The following is a 17,658-nucleotide window of genomic DNA, read 5'->3' as shown; positions in this document are numbered from 1 at the left end:
ATGAATCATTCACAATTAACCAATGATCGAAGATTTTGTTAATAAAAACTAGTAAGATTCTAAAGGAGACCAGTTCTTGTGTGATAAAAAGCTATTTATTCCGACCCAATGGAGCAATCGGCACAACAACATCCGTTGGTATATATTACATAGCGTAGAAACTCTTATATATTTTAACGTTACCACTAATTCTAATTAAATCCGTCTTAGGCTAACTACCAATTTACTGCAGAAGAGATAAAGGCTTTGAGGGAATGCAATAGTGAATCTTTCTTCCAACGTTCCTTGCCACTCGGAACTGCTTTGGGTGTTGGCGCTTACCTGGCAGTAAAAAATGGATTTTTACAAGTAAGTATAATACTTAAAATAAAAAAGTTAGTTTTGTTAAATTTTGCTTAGGAGTTTGAGCTAAAATAAATGGGTATGTGTGTGCCGGCTTGTATTTTTCACCGGTAACATTTATTGCGTTCAACTCAGCACCGAGATATGTGCAAGGGCTAATATTGGAATTCGTATTGACACTACGATAGTTGCTAATTTATTTTGAATGGAGTTGATATGTTAACATGTAATGATTGTTATGTAATTAATTGTTGCTTCATAGATTTGCGCACTACAGTTGCCGGCTTGGAACGCACACCCCCTAACGAAATCGTGTAGTTGGTGGGGTGTACGTGGAACAGCCGACGAAAAGTCTCCAGCCCAGTCTGAAACATCGGAGTTCTTATTAAGTACATATCTAGTAAATATTTAGCCTTTAATGTCTATTACCAGATTATAAACGTTTCGAGGATTAACGGCATATCTATAGTACAATCAACTTTATTATACAAAACTAGGATTGAATTGAGGCACCGACTAGGTTATCCATCTAAGTAATCAGCGAGTATGCATGTCTATTAAATCACCATATCATTTATTTAATTTATTTATCTCTTGTTTGTCATTTATCTGTGGTTACAAAACCTTCCAGATAAAAATTGCGCCTATCAGTTTAATTCATTACGGACTATAAAATATATAACTCAAACAAGTGAATAACGAAATTAAGTTCACGAATGGAGTTGAAAATGGAAGCTTACAGGCTTAATTAGTTTCCATATCACCATTTAAGACGAATAATTCCGAGAGGAACACTGGGAATGGAGTCGAAAGTGGCTTAATTAGTTCCCATATCTCCATTTAAGACGAATAATTCCGAATGGAACACTGGGGACGATTTTGCTATGGCAGTATCAACTTTCCTGCCACGAAGAGTAGAATTTAAACACCACCCGTTGATGAATGAATTTTTGCTAATTTCGAAAGCATAAGGCATATAAGACCTCTTCTTTTCGCCAAGCGTTAGCAAGTGAAATGGAAAAATAATTTTCTTTTCGCGAGATACAAAATATCTTGTATGTTCAATTGCAGCTTTTTTTGTAAAAATTGTTTAATTGCAGCTTTTGTAAAAAATATTCAATAAGTAGTTCCCACATTTTCAAATAACTACCGGTTTTTTTTTAATATTTCAGCCCAACTTTAAGTACGGCGCTGTGCCTAAAGTGATGGTGGGTGTAATAATTGGCTATTTTGTTGGAAAATTTAGTTATCAACAAAAGTGCGCAGAAAAACTAATGCGATTACCTAATTCAAGGCTCGGAGAATTATTGAAACAGCGCAGAGAAAATGGTGGCGTAATGAGTAGATTGAGTCCCGATCAAGGTATGGGACTTGGACTAGCCTTGAGTCCATTTAATTCAACGGGAGCAAATGTAAATGAAGATCAAGCAAATGAATTCGCCCGTAGCAACGCCCTTAACTTAGATGTGGAAAGCCGGCCTTCAATTGCAGGACTTGATGACATTTATCGACCTTCGTTGGATAGTGAGTTTTGTTTATTTCAGTGAATTATGATAAGAATTCGTTCTATAAATCAAGTTTCCTGTCCATGTATTTCCAGATCCAACTACATTTTACGAAACTGAAGTACCAATTGATCAAGCAAAACACGGCATGAGTTATGAAGAGTTACGAAAGAAAAACCGTGAGGAATTCGAGAAAAAACAGCAAAATCCATTTTCCCGCCCTTTACCACCAAATGCACCGGTGGTTATTCGAGAAAAGGAACCTTCGAAAACACCTTTTAGTTCCGAATTCAATCCACCATCAACTTCATCCAAAAATCATAAAAATAAGTATGGCGACACATGGACTGATTGATTTAAATTGACTTTTATTCAGTATATTTTTATTGTCTGCTAAAAAAAGTAAATTGTTATTAAAGTGTTAATGCTGATATATATACTGGAGTATTGTTAACTCTGTGATGTAGTTTCTTCATTGGTTTAAATTTTACATTGAATTCAATTCAATTTTCCAACTTCATGTAAGTAAGCTCCGAGAAGTTTAGTCTGTAAAGATACAGTTGTTAAGTCAAGTCATGTTGAGTGACGGTTCCAGCAGATTACTTACTCCTTCGATATAGTTAAATATATCAATTTTTTCATTTTGCGAGTGTGCTCCATCATCGCAAGCTCCCACTGGGACCAATATTACATTCTTGCCGGTGGCCTCCTGCAGTGTCAATGTCACAGGTATGGAACCACCTTCCCGAGTCATGTCAGGTTCTGTTTTAAACACGTGCTTGATGGCAGTTTTCGCAGCCTCGTAATGGGGATGGTTTGGATCTTCAGTCCAAGGTTTGCCACTACTTACGAGATTGACCTTTAAAGGAGTTAAACATTTTAACGCCCATTAAACCCATTAAAAGGTTGAATATATACCTTCATTTTGTTCGGAGAGCCACGTTCTTGCCATTTCGCATTTAAGTACTTAATCACACATTCTGTGATGTGGTCTGGGTCTTGATTAGGTACTAAACGTATAGAAAATTTGCCGATAACTTTAGCAGGTATGACAGTTTTTGCACCGTGTTCGTAAAAAGCCCCTTCGATTCCATGAATGGAAAGGCTTGGGTAACGCCATCTGTGCATCAACAACTTGGTTTTGTCCTCATTATGCGGAAGTTGCTGGGCTCCTATGTCTTTTCTGAAAATAGGCATTACGAATTTTCAATAATAACTAGGCAACATTAGATTGCAATTTAATCGCATACTTATATTCATCAACTTCATAATCGATGTCGTGGTAAATTTTATTTTCGTTGTGCAACAAAGGTGCAACCTGGAATATAAAATAAAGAAGAGGATTTTAGATAAAATAAAATAAAATAAGGAATAATTTACATTCGTATTTAGTTTAAAATTAAAAAAAAAAAACGTTTTAAATGTTAAGAGTTTGACCAAAGAATATCCAATATTCTTGCATAACCTCAAAAGGTGCAAAAAATGAATCAATAAATATAACTTAGCACTGAAATCTTCTCAGCATCAACTTTAAATGCAAGAGTAGCCTACTTTAGTCAATTTGTTTTTAATTATACTTTTTTAATTTTAACTTACAATTTTGGTAGCTTTAAATTTAAAAAAAGAAACCAACACCAAACTCAAACATTTTCGTATTATGGGTATTAAAAGCACTAAATTTATTGCGAAGCGCAAATAGGGGTTTCACAACGTCAAATTTTATAAAAATCAATAAATTTGCAATAGCATTGAAATCTCCGCATCAACTTTAAATGCAAGAGTAGTCTGTTTTAGCCATTTTTCTTTTCAATTATAAAAATTATCTTATTTCTATCATTCTTGACTTTTATGGTGACAATTCCCTAAATATCTAAATTTTAAACAATTTTATTTTATATTTTAATATGTTGTGTTTTTCTTAATAAATTATTAAATAATCTTAGAAAAAATACATTTTTAAGTAAAACTCTAGCTGCGAATGCGTGAAAATCCTTGCCAGAGTTATACTCAAAAGTGTTATGAATTAAAATTGTTAAGGAAGAGAAGAATTAGCAAAGATATAAAAATTTATAAAAATTTTACACATAGAAAGCTTTTAAATAAAAACATGTAAGATTGTTTTTAAAACGTTTTTTAAAGGCTGCATTCAAAACATATTTCGTTAAAAGCTACATCCAGCATTTCGTAAAAGGTTATGCCAAAACTTCCGTTAAAAGTCGATCGGTTCACACGGAAATGAGAATGAAATATATCTATGGGATTTAATTTACTGTTGCAAAAAATTATTTGTCCTTAAAAATTTTTCTTTTTATTGGGATATTTAAAAAAAAACCTTTCTCCATAAATTTGCGCGTGTCTTACATCCAACAAAAAGCTATATCTTCTTGCCTCACATGTACCGTAAACTATTGAATTCAATAACAGTTTCACCGTATTTACTGCAACAAAGAAATCAGTCTAAAATGCTAGCATGCGACGTTGCCAGTTATGCGCCTATTGCCAATAGTGATTCATTTCCGAAGAGACTCGAACCATCCATTCATTGGATAGTACTCATTGGATAGTATCATTTAATAGTACTCAGGTTAGAAATCCCGGGTATGAAACGCCAAATGGTAGAAAATGTTTTCTAATAGCGTTCGTCGACAAATCTCCGAATGTGTTGCTGCCATGAAAAAGCTCCTCATAATAACCATTTGCCGTTTGGAGTTCGGAGTCGGCTTAAAACTGTAGGTCCCTCCATTTGTGGAAAAACAGCAAGACGCACACCACAAATATAAGAAGCAACTCGGCCAAACACCCAACAAAGGGTGTAAGTGCCAATTGTACATAAATTTAGCTTCCGGGTGTCTAAAAACTTACAAGAAAGGGAAAATTGTGAAAAAAGTGGTGTTCCATTTTAGTAAGGAAGTTGCACATTGCTGGAAAATCGTTTACTGTTGTGAATTAGCGAGTAAGAAAAGTATTTGATTAAGAAGATGCCATCAATTTAATTGCTATTAGAACAGATTGGTTTTTGTGTGATGAAATACGCTATGAAAGTTTAGGCCGGAAATATGCGTTTAAAAAACAGATAAATTTTAAAACAAGTTAAGGAAACGGTTCTAAAGCATGCAAAGCAATATAAATGATCATGTCCATATTATCCGTATTTTATGTGAAATTTTGTTTGAAAATATAAAAAAAAATCTTTAACACTTACATCTCTATCAATCCCTGGAATTAAAATGTTTGTATCCTTGTCTACTAGTTGATTAAGTAGGTAACAGAGATCCGGCATTGCTTCGTGCACCGTACCACCAAAAACACCACTATGCAGGTCTTTAATGGCACACTCCACCTCAATCGTATAGTAAACCAATCCACGAAGGCCATAGGTCAAGCATGGGCGTTTTTTTCCGAGCCAATAATTATCAGAGATGCAAACATAGTCGGCATCTGCCAAAAAATCATTCTTACGAGCCATCAAAAGGTCATCAAGGCCCTCACTTCCACTTTCTTCCATGCCTTCAAAAACAAACTTCAAGTTAACCGGAACTTCAATACCAAGTTTTTGAAATGCTTCGATTGCATGAATCCAACACAAAACAGGACCTTTATCATCACTGGCACCTCGGCCAAACAACTTTCCATCGATTTCAGTCAAATCAAAAGGCTCAGTATTCCAACCATCTTCTTTCAAAGCAGGTTGCACATCCAAGTGCCCATAAACTACAACTGTTTTCTTTTTTTCGTCCTATTGATATAAATAAAATTATATGCTCCATTATCGACAATAAAATTTTGTTCCAAACCTTTCCCAGAACTCCCAGAATCACATTCGGAAGTGGAATCTCTTTACCATTTGGTAACCGCTGACTTCCGATATCAGCTAATTCCACTTCAGCGCCTAGGCTGCGTAGCTTATCAGCGACTGACCGCACCATGGTTTGTATTTCATCACGCTTATCAGGCCATGCAGAAACCGATTGTATAGCAACAGCTGCCTTCAGAGCTGTAATATATTGCTCCTTGTTGGAGTCAATATAGCTGCAAGTAAAACAATAATAAGTATTATCAGAGCCACCATATTTCAAGCAATAAAACCGCACATAGGTACATATGTACATCTAGGAAATATTGATAAAGAACTTAATGGAATGTGGTATGTATCTGTGGAAAATATGATGAGAAAATATAACGAATAACATTCCTGGTACATGCAATAAATTCATATGTACATGGGCGCGTAAGGTAACAGCTACTTTTTAATGTGATACCAAAACTTATCTCTTCTGCAGTTGCAAAAAATATTGCTGTTCAGGCTTTCTAGCTTAAATGAATTCAAAGCAGCGGTTTTTAATTACGAATTTAGCTGTAGGGAGTTGCTAAACAACATGTTTTCCGCATTAAAATCAAAAAAACGTCTATCGGATTTCAGAATAAATTACTAGTTTTCAGAACACGTTATTTTATTTTTAGACTTCAAATAAATAGATTACAGAGAGTGTCAGTTGTATTATAGAATTGACTATCAGATATCAGAGAGCGTTTCAGAAATAAATTCAAATACATTTAACTACGAAATGCACTTGGTAATTTTTAAAATCCATTTGACGATTTTGGAAAATTATTTAACAAGTCAAAATAACGGTTTCTAAAAACTAATCATCAATCCTGAAAACAAATAGGGTATTCCACCGTCTGTAAGATCACTGTTTGAGTTTATATAGTCCGACTTAAAAGTGTATTTCGACATGGAACTGTGCTTGTCCGGTAGCTCCTAATTTTTATTTCTAAAGATATATTTTGAATTTAGTTAAATTTTTTTTACTTCAAATCGCTGGTTTAACATTTCTTTACGTGCATTTAATTTTCATTTATTACATTTTATTTTATTATTATTTTTCAATTAGGATTCCTTTAGGCATGACTTAGAGTTTAAATTCATTTTAACATGAAACTTTTCTTATATTGGCGAATTTCTTTTAATTTATTTCAGTTTCTTTACATATATTACTTTTTTTGTATAATTCTTTAATAGTTTTTCTCCATCCGATAGGTCAATGCGACCTTCTTACGAATGGACGATTTTGTGGCTATAGATAAAAACTATGATACAAAAAGGTTGTTTTATTCTTAATATTTTTTATTATAAAGCAGATTTTTGACATTTCTCAAGATGTAAACATTAATCACAGCTTTGCCACATTGGAATTTTTAGAGATTTCAATATTTTGGATTTAATTCAAGAATAAATTAAAAAAAAGTGGGTTAAGGTGATCAATAAATAAATTTTATAGTTTTTCTCAAGCGCTTAGAGAATCATTGAAAAAAAAAACCCCAGATTTGATACTTTTATTCGTACATTTTTTACTAAATCATTATATTTCAAAAAAAAAATAAACAAATTTACTTCGCATCTAACAAAATGTTATTATCAGAAAATACCAAGCTCATTTGTATGCCACTAGGAATATACAAATTGAATTAGTTTATCTTTTTATGGCACAACGTTTAAAGGCTTTCAAATTCACGTCAGGCGTTGGGTGGTTGTAAATGTGGAAAACATGCACACATATATTAAAATTTGTTGTTGCTCACAACGAATAGATCTTTTCTTATTAAAAAATTAATTCCAGCAATATTTCTGATGTATTATCATTTTAAGCTCTCAAGCTCTTGGAAAAACATAGAAGAAAATCATGACAAAAAATAGTTAGTTCCACTGCTGTTGTTGTTGTAGCAGCATAAACATTTCATACATGTACAGGGAATGGTGCCGGATTGACAAGTCTTCGGCCGGAAGTAAATCCGGGTCATTCCGACAAAGTAGAACCGACTGTCATGGGAGTGCTCCACTCAATGATTTTGGTCGCCATGCGATCTACTTGACTTTTGCTGGCATTATGAAATCTCCATCAAAAAAGCTACCATCGTAGTGCAATAATACAAAGTGTGAAATGTTTTACAAACACTCCACCTACATGAAATGTTTCACAAACACTCCATCTCCTCAAGCCACCCCAAAAACAATGGGCAATTAGCTAAATACTCCCCTTAACGTTACTGCTTTTTGTAAATTTTTCTCTTTGGGACGGCTTTCGTCAGACTATCAAAACACACAATGTAGACATATATGGTATATATGTATGTGCAAGAATAAGTAAACACTTACCTCGTTATACAGATATGAATATTAGAGATAAAAAGTGAAAATGTTAAATTCTGTATTTATATGCATATTTTTTTATTCACCTGAATAGCTTTTGCAGTACTGCAGGTAAGTCAGCCATATTCTACTAATTAATACCGGTTTAGAAAATCTGGTTATTACGATCACTTGGTGAAATTTCGAATAACTCTCCGCAGAAAATAACCAGCACCTTTAAAATATAAACGAACAGCGACGTCCGTGGTGTAAATGCAAAATGTGTGTGATTTAGTCGATAAGGCACTATTTAAAGCTAACCACTAACGTTACAACTTTTTTGAAAACGATAAGTAGTAAGCGATAATAAAGCCCACACATCTCGGAATATGTTGTTCGATTCTGTCGGCTGCATCATATGACACAAACCGATTCCATGCAAAAATAAAATTTTCATGTACATAGTGTGAGGTTTGAATGTCAAAAGCAGCTGATTAATTTCCATAAAATCTACTCATTTTAATCTAAATGTAAGCAAAACAGATAATATTGACGCTCCAGCCAGCAAAATGCAAAAAAAGAAAACACACATAATTTATACAATATTCGATACTCTTTTTGACAACCGATGACGTCAGTGCTGCGAATAAGCAAACAAAAATAAGAGATTTTATTGTGAATATTCAGGGAATGGCTTGTTCAACATTGCTATTTTAAGATTTGTGAAGTTTTGAAGATTTGAAAGTTATAGAATAACTCAATTTTAGTGAAGATTCAGAAACAAACAAGAAAGAACGATAATCCAATAAAAATAAATAAATTCAATACTGCATATTACTTGATAAGTCACTTTCATTTATTGAGATTCTCTCAACTGCATTGATTGTCAAATGCTCAAAGATTTTAGGCTTCTTACTTTTTCGTGGCATACTGCTTTATTTTTTTCTTTCTAATATCAATTAAAACACCAACCAAACACAATTAAAATCAGCTGATGTACAAAAATTATTCTAATGAGAATATGAAGGCCAAAGGGGCGTTCACACTTAGCGTCAGTTTTACAAACGAAACTTAAGTCGAATTTAAATTCTACTTTTAGCTAAGTACATACGATTTTTTTTTAATTGTGTTTCGATGTGAAAACACATAACAGGGGTATTCGTCTAAACATTTTAGTTTACAAATCGGGTATGTTTGCGAGTGTTGTTTTACAAACGCATTTAATTTTCATTGAAACATTTTTGTATTCAAATATGAACAATTAAAAAAAGTAGTGAATTAATTGTTATTTTCTTTTCCAATTAAAGAGCGATTTATTTAGATATTGATAAAAGCGTATTTGTTTATGCTTCATTGAAATATTTTGAAATACCGAAATTTATATACTCACTCAAATTGAAATAAAATTTAATTTGGAATCAAATAAAGAGACGAGTGGCTTGTAACATTAAATTCAATTCACGAACATACCTTTTGGTCTAAAGATTTAAGAGTATGCATGCTTTTTGTTCGATCTCAATAATATTTATTTCGGATCTAAAATTGTTGAGAAACTAAGTTTACGTAAGAGGCAGTAGGTTTAAGTAATTTTTCATCGTTTATAACCTATATCAGGTTTTTTCATTTTTTGAAAATAATCGTTTTATAAGAGGTGGGTGTGGTCATTGACATTTTTTGCCGATTTTCATTACATACTTACCTTCGAAAAAAGAAAATACGCGTAAAAAGTTCCATATAAATTTTATCTCGACTTATCGGGCGCACTGACGGACAGATATGGCTAAATCGACTACTTTCATCATTCTGAATATTTTAGAATATATGTACATAAATGTCTATCACCCTCTCGATTTCTTAACAACGTTACGACAACCGCAAAGTAAACAAAATTATAAAATCTTTGTGTGGTAGTAAGTGAATACTTTATGAACTGAAGGGAAGTTTAGAAGAAATTGTAACATAATGCCAAATTATAATAAAGTTTCTGAAGGCATTTTGCTATTGGGACACGGAATATAGGTTTAGAAATTTTCATAGAAATTGGTCAGTAACTAACTTTGTTGAAAGGCCGTTTATTCCACTGCATGTAATTAAAATTTGAATCAAAAATCGATACCTGTAAATAATTGTTGCTTTCAACCATATGGCCTCGGGTGACGGTCAAGCATTGTTTGACAAGAACTTTATATGTGTGCGTGTCGGCTGATTGACGCTAATATCTAAAATTTTTGATTTTTATCATTCAAAAGCCGACAACAAGTATGTGTGACACGACGACACCCGACTGCACTAACACACACAAAGCTCAGTCAAGTATGCTGGACCGTGTCCCGAGGCCAATAAGTTGATTGTAAAATCGCTGCATGTAAGCATCCTATTATTTACTAAACATTGTTTTTAGGGATGCTGCAATACCAGAAAAATATCGATATCAGAATCAAAAGATGTATCAGAAGATGAACACAAATATTTATATTGGTATCGATATTTTACCCTTTTGATGAAAAATATAAACGATGCGTGCAACTTCAAAACATTTATATAAAAATATGGCGATTACACTTCTGTTAAACGTAATAATGACTTATAATACGTTCACATATAAGTAGATGATCTATTTTTTCGTGCTTAACTCCCAATCCGTAATTAATAAGAGCGATTTCTTATACAAAATTTCTCCCAAAATCTGAGATTATAAAATACTCCTAGATAATAACCATACTTTTTGGCATACAACCCTTTGTTTCTGTATAATAAATCATTATTTTTACGCGTGTATAGAAAAACGTAAAAACTTAATAAAATGGATACCGGCAAAGAAAACAGATTTGTAGACATAGTTCTAATAAAATGTTTGTTAGATATTATTAACTATGCATTCACATAACAGATAAAAATCGGATGCCCGTAAGCGTGTGTCCTCTTATTACTTATTATAAAATGCAATATCGAATTTCGAATGCCTATTGCTGCCATAATTTTTGAAACCTCAGTAAACGTCGTTTACGGATTACCTCCAACTGGTTCTAATAACACGTCGCAATTTGCCATACAGTGCGCTTAACAATCTATTTACTGCGATATCTATATTTAAGCAACAAGGAACGCCATATGGGCATATTTATTAAAAACAGTCGAAAATTGGACTGATCGAATGGACCATGTAACTCGTAGACATGTAACTGAGTTGGACATAATCCGGATATCATATTCAAAAAATAAGTGTCATGCAATTTTCTACCAAATTATAATACAAAATAATTAATTTCAACAATATTTTTGTTTGTATTATAAGTTTAAGTTCTAAAGTTCCTAAGGAAACATCCGAAAATATTTCTACAATAACAGCCTGATTCCCAGCCATATTCAGATTTATTGCCCTTGGCAACCTCGCACTTCTTTTGTTAATAACAATTAAACACTTTTAACATGAAATATCCAATAGAATTTCACTCCCAATAGAATGCACAAGAAAATCGATATGTATACAAAATCGTTGTGGGCGAATTTCGTCACATCCGTCTGGTAATTTTTGTGTACAAATTGCGGTCGCCAAAGTGTAATGATCTCTTAAAATTCGTTTATGGAACTACATAGGAACTGAGTACCGATATACCAATTATCGATAACAAAGTATCGATACTAAAATTATGTTAGTAGTGTCGTAACATCCCTAATTGTTTTATTTAAGTAAATCAGCAACATACGAGTATAATTTCTCTCTCCTTGCAACGAAGGAATAATGACTATTATTTATAAAGTTCAAGGAGACTCCACTCCAACAACAAATAAAAGCATAATATGCAGTATTTCGACGAGAAATATTGTTGCATTCAGCGTATCGCAAGAATTGGAAGCCGGGATCCAGATATTTGTTTGTGATCTTATATCTCCTTGGCAATTGTATAGTGTAACGAATTCCAAGAACGTTTTAAGAGTTTTGGAATGGAGTGGAAATGGAGAATTATTATTAGCTGGCTACAATAGTGGACTGGTCGAAGTGTGGACCACAGAAAAAGAATTGAATTCTTGGTTTCTGCTGCACAAAGTAAACTTTCCCGGCGAGGACATTATATCGGCAAAGTTTTTCCACAACGGAAAGAGTATGTATTTCCACTCTCAAAAGAAGGATTTGCCAACATATGCGGACAAATTTGAACGTTTAGAACATCGACCGACAGTAGAACTTTTTGGGAATGCACCAATTGAAGGCGCTGTCATTATTACGGCCTCCGGTTTAGTGGGCGCTTTTACCATTCCACATAAAAAATTTAACGAAACAAATTCCCAGGTCCTCGAACTCAAAGCTGTCACTCAAAGTATTGGGCTTTCCCGCTTTTACATTTCGCTTTGCAGCATGTCTCATTGTCCAAGTGGGCATATTAATGTCGCAGTAAACTACAGTTGCAGGTCAAAAATTGTATATTGCTTCAAAATCGGAATAAATGTGGATAACGATAATATATTTATCAAGAGTGAAGCGCTTCCTAGCATTTTTTTTAACGCAATCAATTATAAACAAATATCACACATCGGTTGGATTACTTCGAGTAAAGAAGACGTCCTATACATCGGCTACAACACAATAGAAGGAAGTTTATTGGAGCAGTGGCATTTAAGCAAAAAACACCAAGCGGTCCATAAATTACTACAAAAAAATAAAGGAGATTTTGTTCAGAGCGAGACATGGGAAAATATAGCGAAAGTGCACTTCGTAGCAGGAATAGCAGACGTTTGCAGCTCTAAGCTTTTGACACAAATCTCACAAATATATGTGACATTGAAGGATAATACAGTACAAATTGTTGAACCTGGTTTGAAAAAGGTGGCTTTGGCCATATCGGATCGTTCGATGGCAGATGATCGCTATAACCAATATAAATTTGTGTCAGCTGACGTGACGTATATGAATCAGATACTTGTGCTCTTTGATAACTACGGACAGATGTATGCTATGCAAGTAGCAAGTCCTTTATCCGATAAAAACTACAAGCTGAACACATTGTCGCTGCAAACATCGCTATTGGAATATTGCATAATAACCGGCATCGATGCAAGCGATATTCTTATGTTGAATTTGGGCAACTTAGATATACTTATTGAAAAACTGACGGAAAATTTTACAAAACAGTCCACAATAACACGACATTTCTATTACTCGAATTTCTTGTGCTTAAAGAGCAATATGTGTAGAATACAATCAAGACAGCAAGATTTTGATAATTTAATAATCTTGCACACAATATCAATAACGTTTAAGAGTCTTCTACGTCCTGCGGATCTTAGTTGTCAGGACAAAGGACCTGGAGATAACTTGGCTATGATACTATCTGATCCATCTACTGATATTGACAAAGTATTATTCAGTTTAGATGGCAAAGACTTCACTGTTGAACCTTTAACATTGCAAAGCTTGCAACAGCTAATACAGTGGGTTTCTGATTTAGCATTAAATATATTAAATAAGCTTCCGAATGAAGTTATTAAAGCGAAGATGAGTAAAAAGCAAGGCTATGACATAAGCAGAGACAGCGTCGCAATTAGCAGTATTCGCGAACTTTTGGTAATGACGCGAATTTGGGGCTTATTAAATGCCCAGTGCCTACCAACATACACGAAATCGGTAGAAAATATTGATGTGCTAGCCACTTTGTTCCGGCTTTTGACCCGCCTCGTCCAAAACACAGCAGAACCTGATGATTTTTTGTTAGACGAATGTAGTCTTTTATCGACACAGGTATTAATTCCACACAAGCAGTTTAACAACCCTGCAACTCTATTGAACAACCATGTATCGCTCTACAAGCCTTATCCTTTCATTTTTGTGGCGGCAATGGAGCCAAGTTGGCTGAAAGACATAAATTACGAGGAAGTGGTTTTTGTTAGCGATACGAAAGACGGTGTCAGTAATCTACATTTGGGAGCAAAAGCTAGTTCACTTCGACATTGTATTAGATGTGGCTTGGTAAATAGTTTACAAAACGTAGCTAAAACTGCGGCTATGAAAGCATGGTGCCAACGGTGGTTATATTGCCATTGCGGTGGTTACTGGAAAAAAGTTTAAATAAACAAAGTAATGATATTAAAAAAAAAAATGAAGTTTCTTTTTGTAATGATAGGCCGTACTCTTATGTTTTTGTATGAATCTAAAGCTTCTTACCGTCTCTACGTTTGGAGGAAATCCAAGTTGTAACTGTTATAACTCAAATTTAATATACGTATTATTTTTAATGCAACTTGGATTTATTTAATCTCCGCCTACTACAAATAAGAGTTTTCTAAGCATAACTAGTCTATTAACATTTTGTTCAGTCGTTATGATATTTTCTAGCTTTATTTCAACGCTGAAAATGGCTTCAGACTAATCTTCAATTTCTGCGCAATAGAATAAGCGGTCACATGCCAGCCCAGCTCGACTATTTGATTTTATTAACATTTTCGATGACTGGCCTACCATAGCAGAATCGTTGGAATTACCTTGTTGTTCCATTGCTGTGTGTATTAACAGCACGTAATGTTTTTACCACCTGCCTCGACTTGTCAGCTTGGTAATAGTTTTTTTTTTAATAACGGCGCACCTCGACGGGTAATGGCAAACCTCCACTACCTTGAAAAGTAAATCGTGATATATATTTAGCTTAAAAAAATCCGAAAATACCGCACAATTGAATGAAAATGTGCAAAATCTAAAGGGGGAGAGCGAATTTCAAGTGTAATTAAACGTCTAGCGCTGACGTTATAACTGAAAAACACAAGTCCCCAACATTACGAAGAGCGTAACAAATTCTGAATAACGATACCAACCTCAAATACCAAGATTTACTTGCAAATATTAGGTTTTTATCGCCACACAGAGAAACGATTTTGCTGAGACCTACAAGTTTGAGAAGATAGATGCTTAGCCAAGAGGAAAATTCAAAATTCTCAATAGATTGTCGGGCGTATTAACGCGATATTCCAGTTCCACTCGACAGTGTGGATAATTTGGAAGGTTCAGAGAACGCATTGACATTTTAAGTTTTATAGGGAAAAGGTTATTAACTTTGCTTTAGAATTTTTCAGCAATATGACGTCCACCAAGTACAAAGCTAGTCACACAAAATCTAGTCTCTCTTCAAAAAACATTCCTTCATTAACCTTCCCGGCACCTCGACCGAATTACCGGTTACATAAGGCTATTCCGGAAGAGGGAGCGACACCTTTATTACGCTCCCTCGACAGTCGGTTCTACGTTACCGGAAGGACCTGGATTTATATTCGGCCAAGGGCTGTCACTCCAGCAGCATTTCCCGCACATGTATCGGGAATGCTTATGCTGCTACTATAACAATAACATTGACTTTCTGATCCGTTAAAGTGGAATGCAGACTGAGATACAAGACCTTACTTTTGCTTTCTGGCAATATAAAAAAAATAAATTTGATGAAGATCTACTTGAAAATACACAATTTTATATGCATTTTCGATTTTCTTTTGCTGGTAAATAACCTCAAAATGAATATATATGTTAAATGAACAGTGTTGAGTTTAATTGCTTAACAAACTTTTTATATTTATATATTGCGTTGATTAGTTTCCAAAGTATCACAAAACATTTTTTATAACAACTTCGGAATACAGAAATCAATAGTTCGATGGCACCGATTTGCAAAACGATTGTGGGAATACCGCTATGCTACTGTATTCCTTTTTTTCTTATTACACTATTTATTTATTTATTTATCAATTGAATTTAAACATACTGAACTACTTTATTCTTATGTTTTTATGTTTATTCTAATTAAATATTTCAGTGTTATTTTGTAATTATTCTCGCAAGATATTCAAATAAAAGAACGAAATTTGTTTTAAAGATGACACTAATTATAGCCGAGCATTTCGTTATAGTCGGCTGGTGTTCTAAAATACCGGCTCAATAATAATGACTTTCGTTTGCCCAAGTAGTAAGTACTATCACCCCATGGATTAAATTTACTATTCACTTCTGCTACATCCCCTTTACAAAACGTGTGTTTAGATGGCCGGAAAGGTATCTGGGAGTCATATACAGCAATATATCTAAAATAATAAATGATAAATTAGTATTCTTCTCCTTCATCTTATGCAACTTACTTTTCATTTGCACGATAAATGCGCAAGGGATATTTGGCAACAAAGAGTCTTATTATGAGTGTTATCATAACAAAACCTACTGAAAAATACCAAATATCGCTTGTTTGGGTTACTAAACCCAAAGATTCGTAACTTGGTGCCACAAGTTTGTATTGGTTAGTTGCGGTATACGCTGCAGCAGCTGAAATGACTATTGTTGTAATTGTAGATATGTTTTTAGCAATCGCAATGTATGATTCCATTGGTGCACGGTAGACAAGTCTGTATTCGGCCGGTATTCCATCCATTTTCATTAATGTGTCGCATTTTGACAAACCTAACTTGCTCTGTTGGAAGTGTTTGTTCGAGGAATGCCGCATAAAACTATTCGGTGGATACAAATTAATACAATCATATTATATATAATAAAAAATAGATACTTGCCAACTACGATTTCTTAAAATAGCAACATATTTTGTGTATCTGAATTGAGATAGAATAAACATTTTGAAAGTTAACAAATAAAATTAAATATTTTTGCACAAACAAGGAAACTGAAAATCAGCTGTTTACAACCATCTATTCCAAGTAGGGTTATAATCTTAAAATACGTTCACATATAAGTAGATTATCTATTTTTTCGTGATTAACTCTCAATCCGTAATTAAAAAGCGAGATTACCCATATAAAATTTCTCTCCGAGTTTATAAAATAATCCACTTTTTTAAATATAGCCCTGCGTTATCGATAACCATTTTTACGAATATAAAGAGAAACATCAAAATAAGAACTAAATAAAATGGACGCCAACAAAGAAAATAGGTGTGCAGACCTAATTCTAATAAAGGTTTTGTTAAATATTTTTATTTTATTATTATTATATTATTAATAAAAGTATGGAGAGTAGAGAGAGATAAATGTTATATGGGTAATCTCGCTTTTTAATTACAGATTGGGAGTTAAGCACGTAAAAATAGATCATCTCCTTCCATGTGAACGTATTATTACTTACTATAAAATGTAATATCGAATTTCGCGTCCGTATTGCCGTCATAATTTTTGAAACCTCAGTAAACATCTTTTACGGATTTCCTCCAACTGTTTATTACCAGCCAGTTGCGCAATTAAATTAGCTATTTCTTCTCGTTCTCTTTTCTTCTTCTTCTCTTCCTCAAAATATATATTTAATATAATTACAAATATATATATACAATATATACTATAAATATGTACAATAGAGAAATAGAGCGATTTTTTTTGTAACAATCAATCTTTTCGCACAACTAATTGGACGAACTTTGTGTACACAGAACGAAAATCAGTTAAACAACGCTCAATCTCACTTTTTGTAGCGAGTAGAAATTTTGCACTTTTGCGTGGTCAGAGTATAACAGTTAGAGGAAGAACACGCCACCGTATGAATGTGCTGAGAAAAGAACAAGAAAATTTTAAAGCTCTGGAGCAGGGTGGAAAAATTCGTCATAATTTTGCTAAACGAAAACATTACTAATATAATGATGGATTAGGATAGGATAGGATTCTAAAAATCTTTACTATGTATATCAGATTTTTCTTTTTAGTTCGAACATT

The 17,658-nt window shown here is 33.6% G+C and overlaps 4 protein-coding genes across 5 annotated transcripts; 2 read left to right on the top strand and 2 right to left on the bottom strand.

The window, feature by feature from the left end:
• Positions 1 to 22: 22 nt before the first annotated feature.
• On the top strand, positions 23 to 2,301 carry LOC129244764 (OCIA domain-containing protein 1). The gene is made up of 4 exons (XM_054882589.1): positions 23 to 138; positions 211 to 348; positions 1,515 to 1,866; positions 1,943 to 2,301. Exons 1-4 carry the CDS (start codon positions 109 to 111, stop codon positions 2,200 to 2,202), a joined length of 780 nt encoding a protein of 259 aa, XP_054738564.1. The 5' UTR covers positions 23 to 108; the 3' UTR covers positions 2,203 to 2,301.
• On the bottom strand, positions 2,199 to 8,277 carry LOC129244763 (cytosolic non-specific dipeptidase). 2 transcript variants are annotated; one of them, XM_054882587.1, is made up of 7 exons: positions 8,085 to 8,277; positions 5,642 to 5,876; positions 5,050 to 5,583; positions 3,098 to 3,165; positions 2,766 to 3,030; positions 2,455 to 2,706; positions 2,199 to 2,393 (listed from the first exon to the last, which is right to left on the bottom strand). In XM_054882587.1, the coding sequence occupies exons 1-7, from the start codon at positions 8,120 to 8,122 to the stop codon at positions 2,346 to 2,348; spliced, it is 1,440 nt and encodes a 479-aa protein (XP_054738562.1). In that variant the 5' UTR covers positions 8,123 to 8,277; the 3' UTR covers positions 2,199 to 2,345. The 2 variants fall into 2 exon arrangements, with proteins under 2 accessions (XP_054738562.1, XP_054738563.1); XM_054882588.1 differs by lacking the exon at positions 8,085 to 8,277 and adding an exon at positions 8,005 to 8,082.
• Positions 8,278 to 11,677: 3,400 nt separating this feature from the next.
• LOC129245594 (mediator of RNA polymerase II transcription subunit 16) lies at positions 11,678 to 14,088 on the top strand. Its single transcript, XM_054883860.1, has one exon. It carries the CDS (start codon positions 11,720 to 11,722, stop codon positions 14,039 to 14,041), a length of 2,322 nt encoding a protein of 773 aa, XP_054739835.1. The 5' UTR covers positions 11,678 to 11,719; the 3' UTR covers positions 14,042 to 14,088.
• Positions 14,089 to 15,724: 1,636 nt separating this feature from the next.
• On the bottom strand, positions 15,725 to 16,640 carry LOC129244863 (uncharacterized). The gene is made up of 3 exons (XM_054882750.1): positions 16,513 to 16,640; positions 16,090 to 16,452; positions 15,725 to 16,035 (listed from the first exon to the last, which is right to left on the bottom strand). The coding sequence occupies exons 1-3, from the start codon at positions 16,572 to 16,574 to the stop codon at positions 15,837 to 15,839; spliced, it is 624 nt and encodes a 207-aa protein (XP_054738725.1). The 5' UTR covers positions 16,575 to 16,640; the 3' UTR covers positions 15,725 to 15,836.
• Between the last annotated feature and the right edge of the window lie 1,018 nt (positions 16,641 to 17,658).

Source organism: Anastrepha obliqua, chromosome 4, assembly GCF_027943255.1.
Source record: "Anastrepha obliqua isolate idAnaObli1 chromosome 4, idAnaObli1_1.0, whole genome shotgun sequence".
In the NCBI taxonomy this organism is placed as follows: Eukaryota; Metazoa; Arthropoda; class Insecta; order Diptera; family Tephritidae; genus Anastrepha; species Anastrepha obliqua.
Note: the sequence above shows the minus strand (reverse complement) of the source record. Positions and strands in the feature narration are given on the sequence as shown.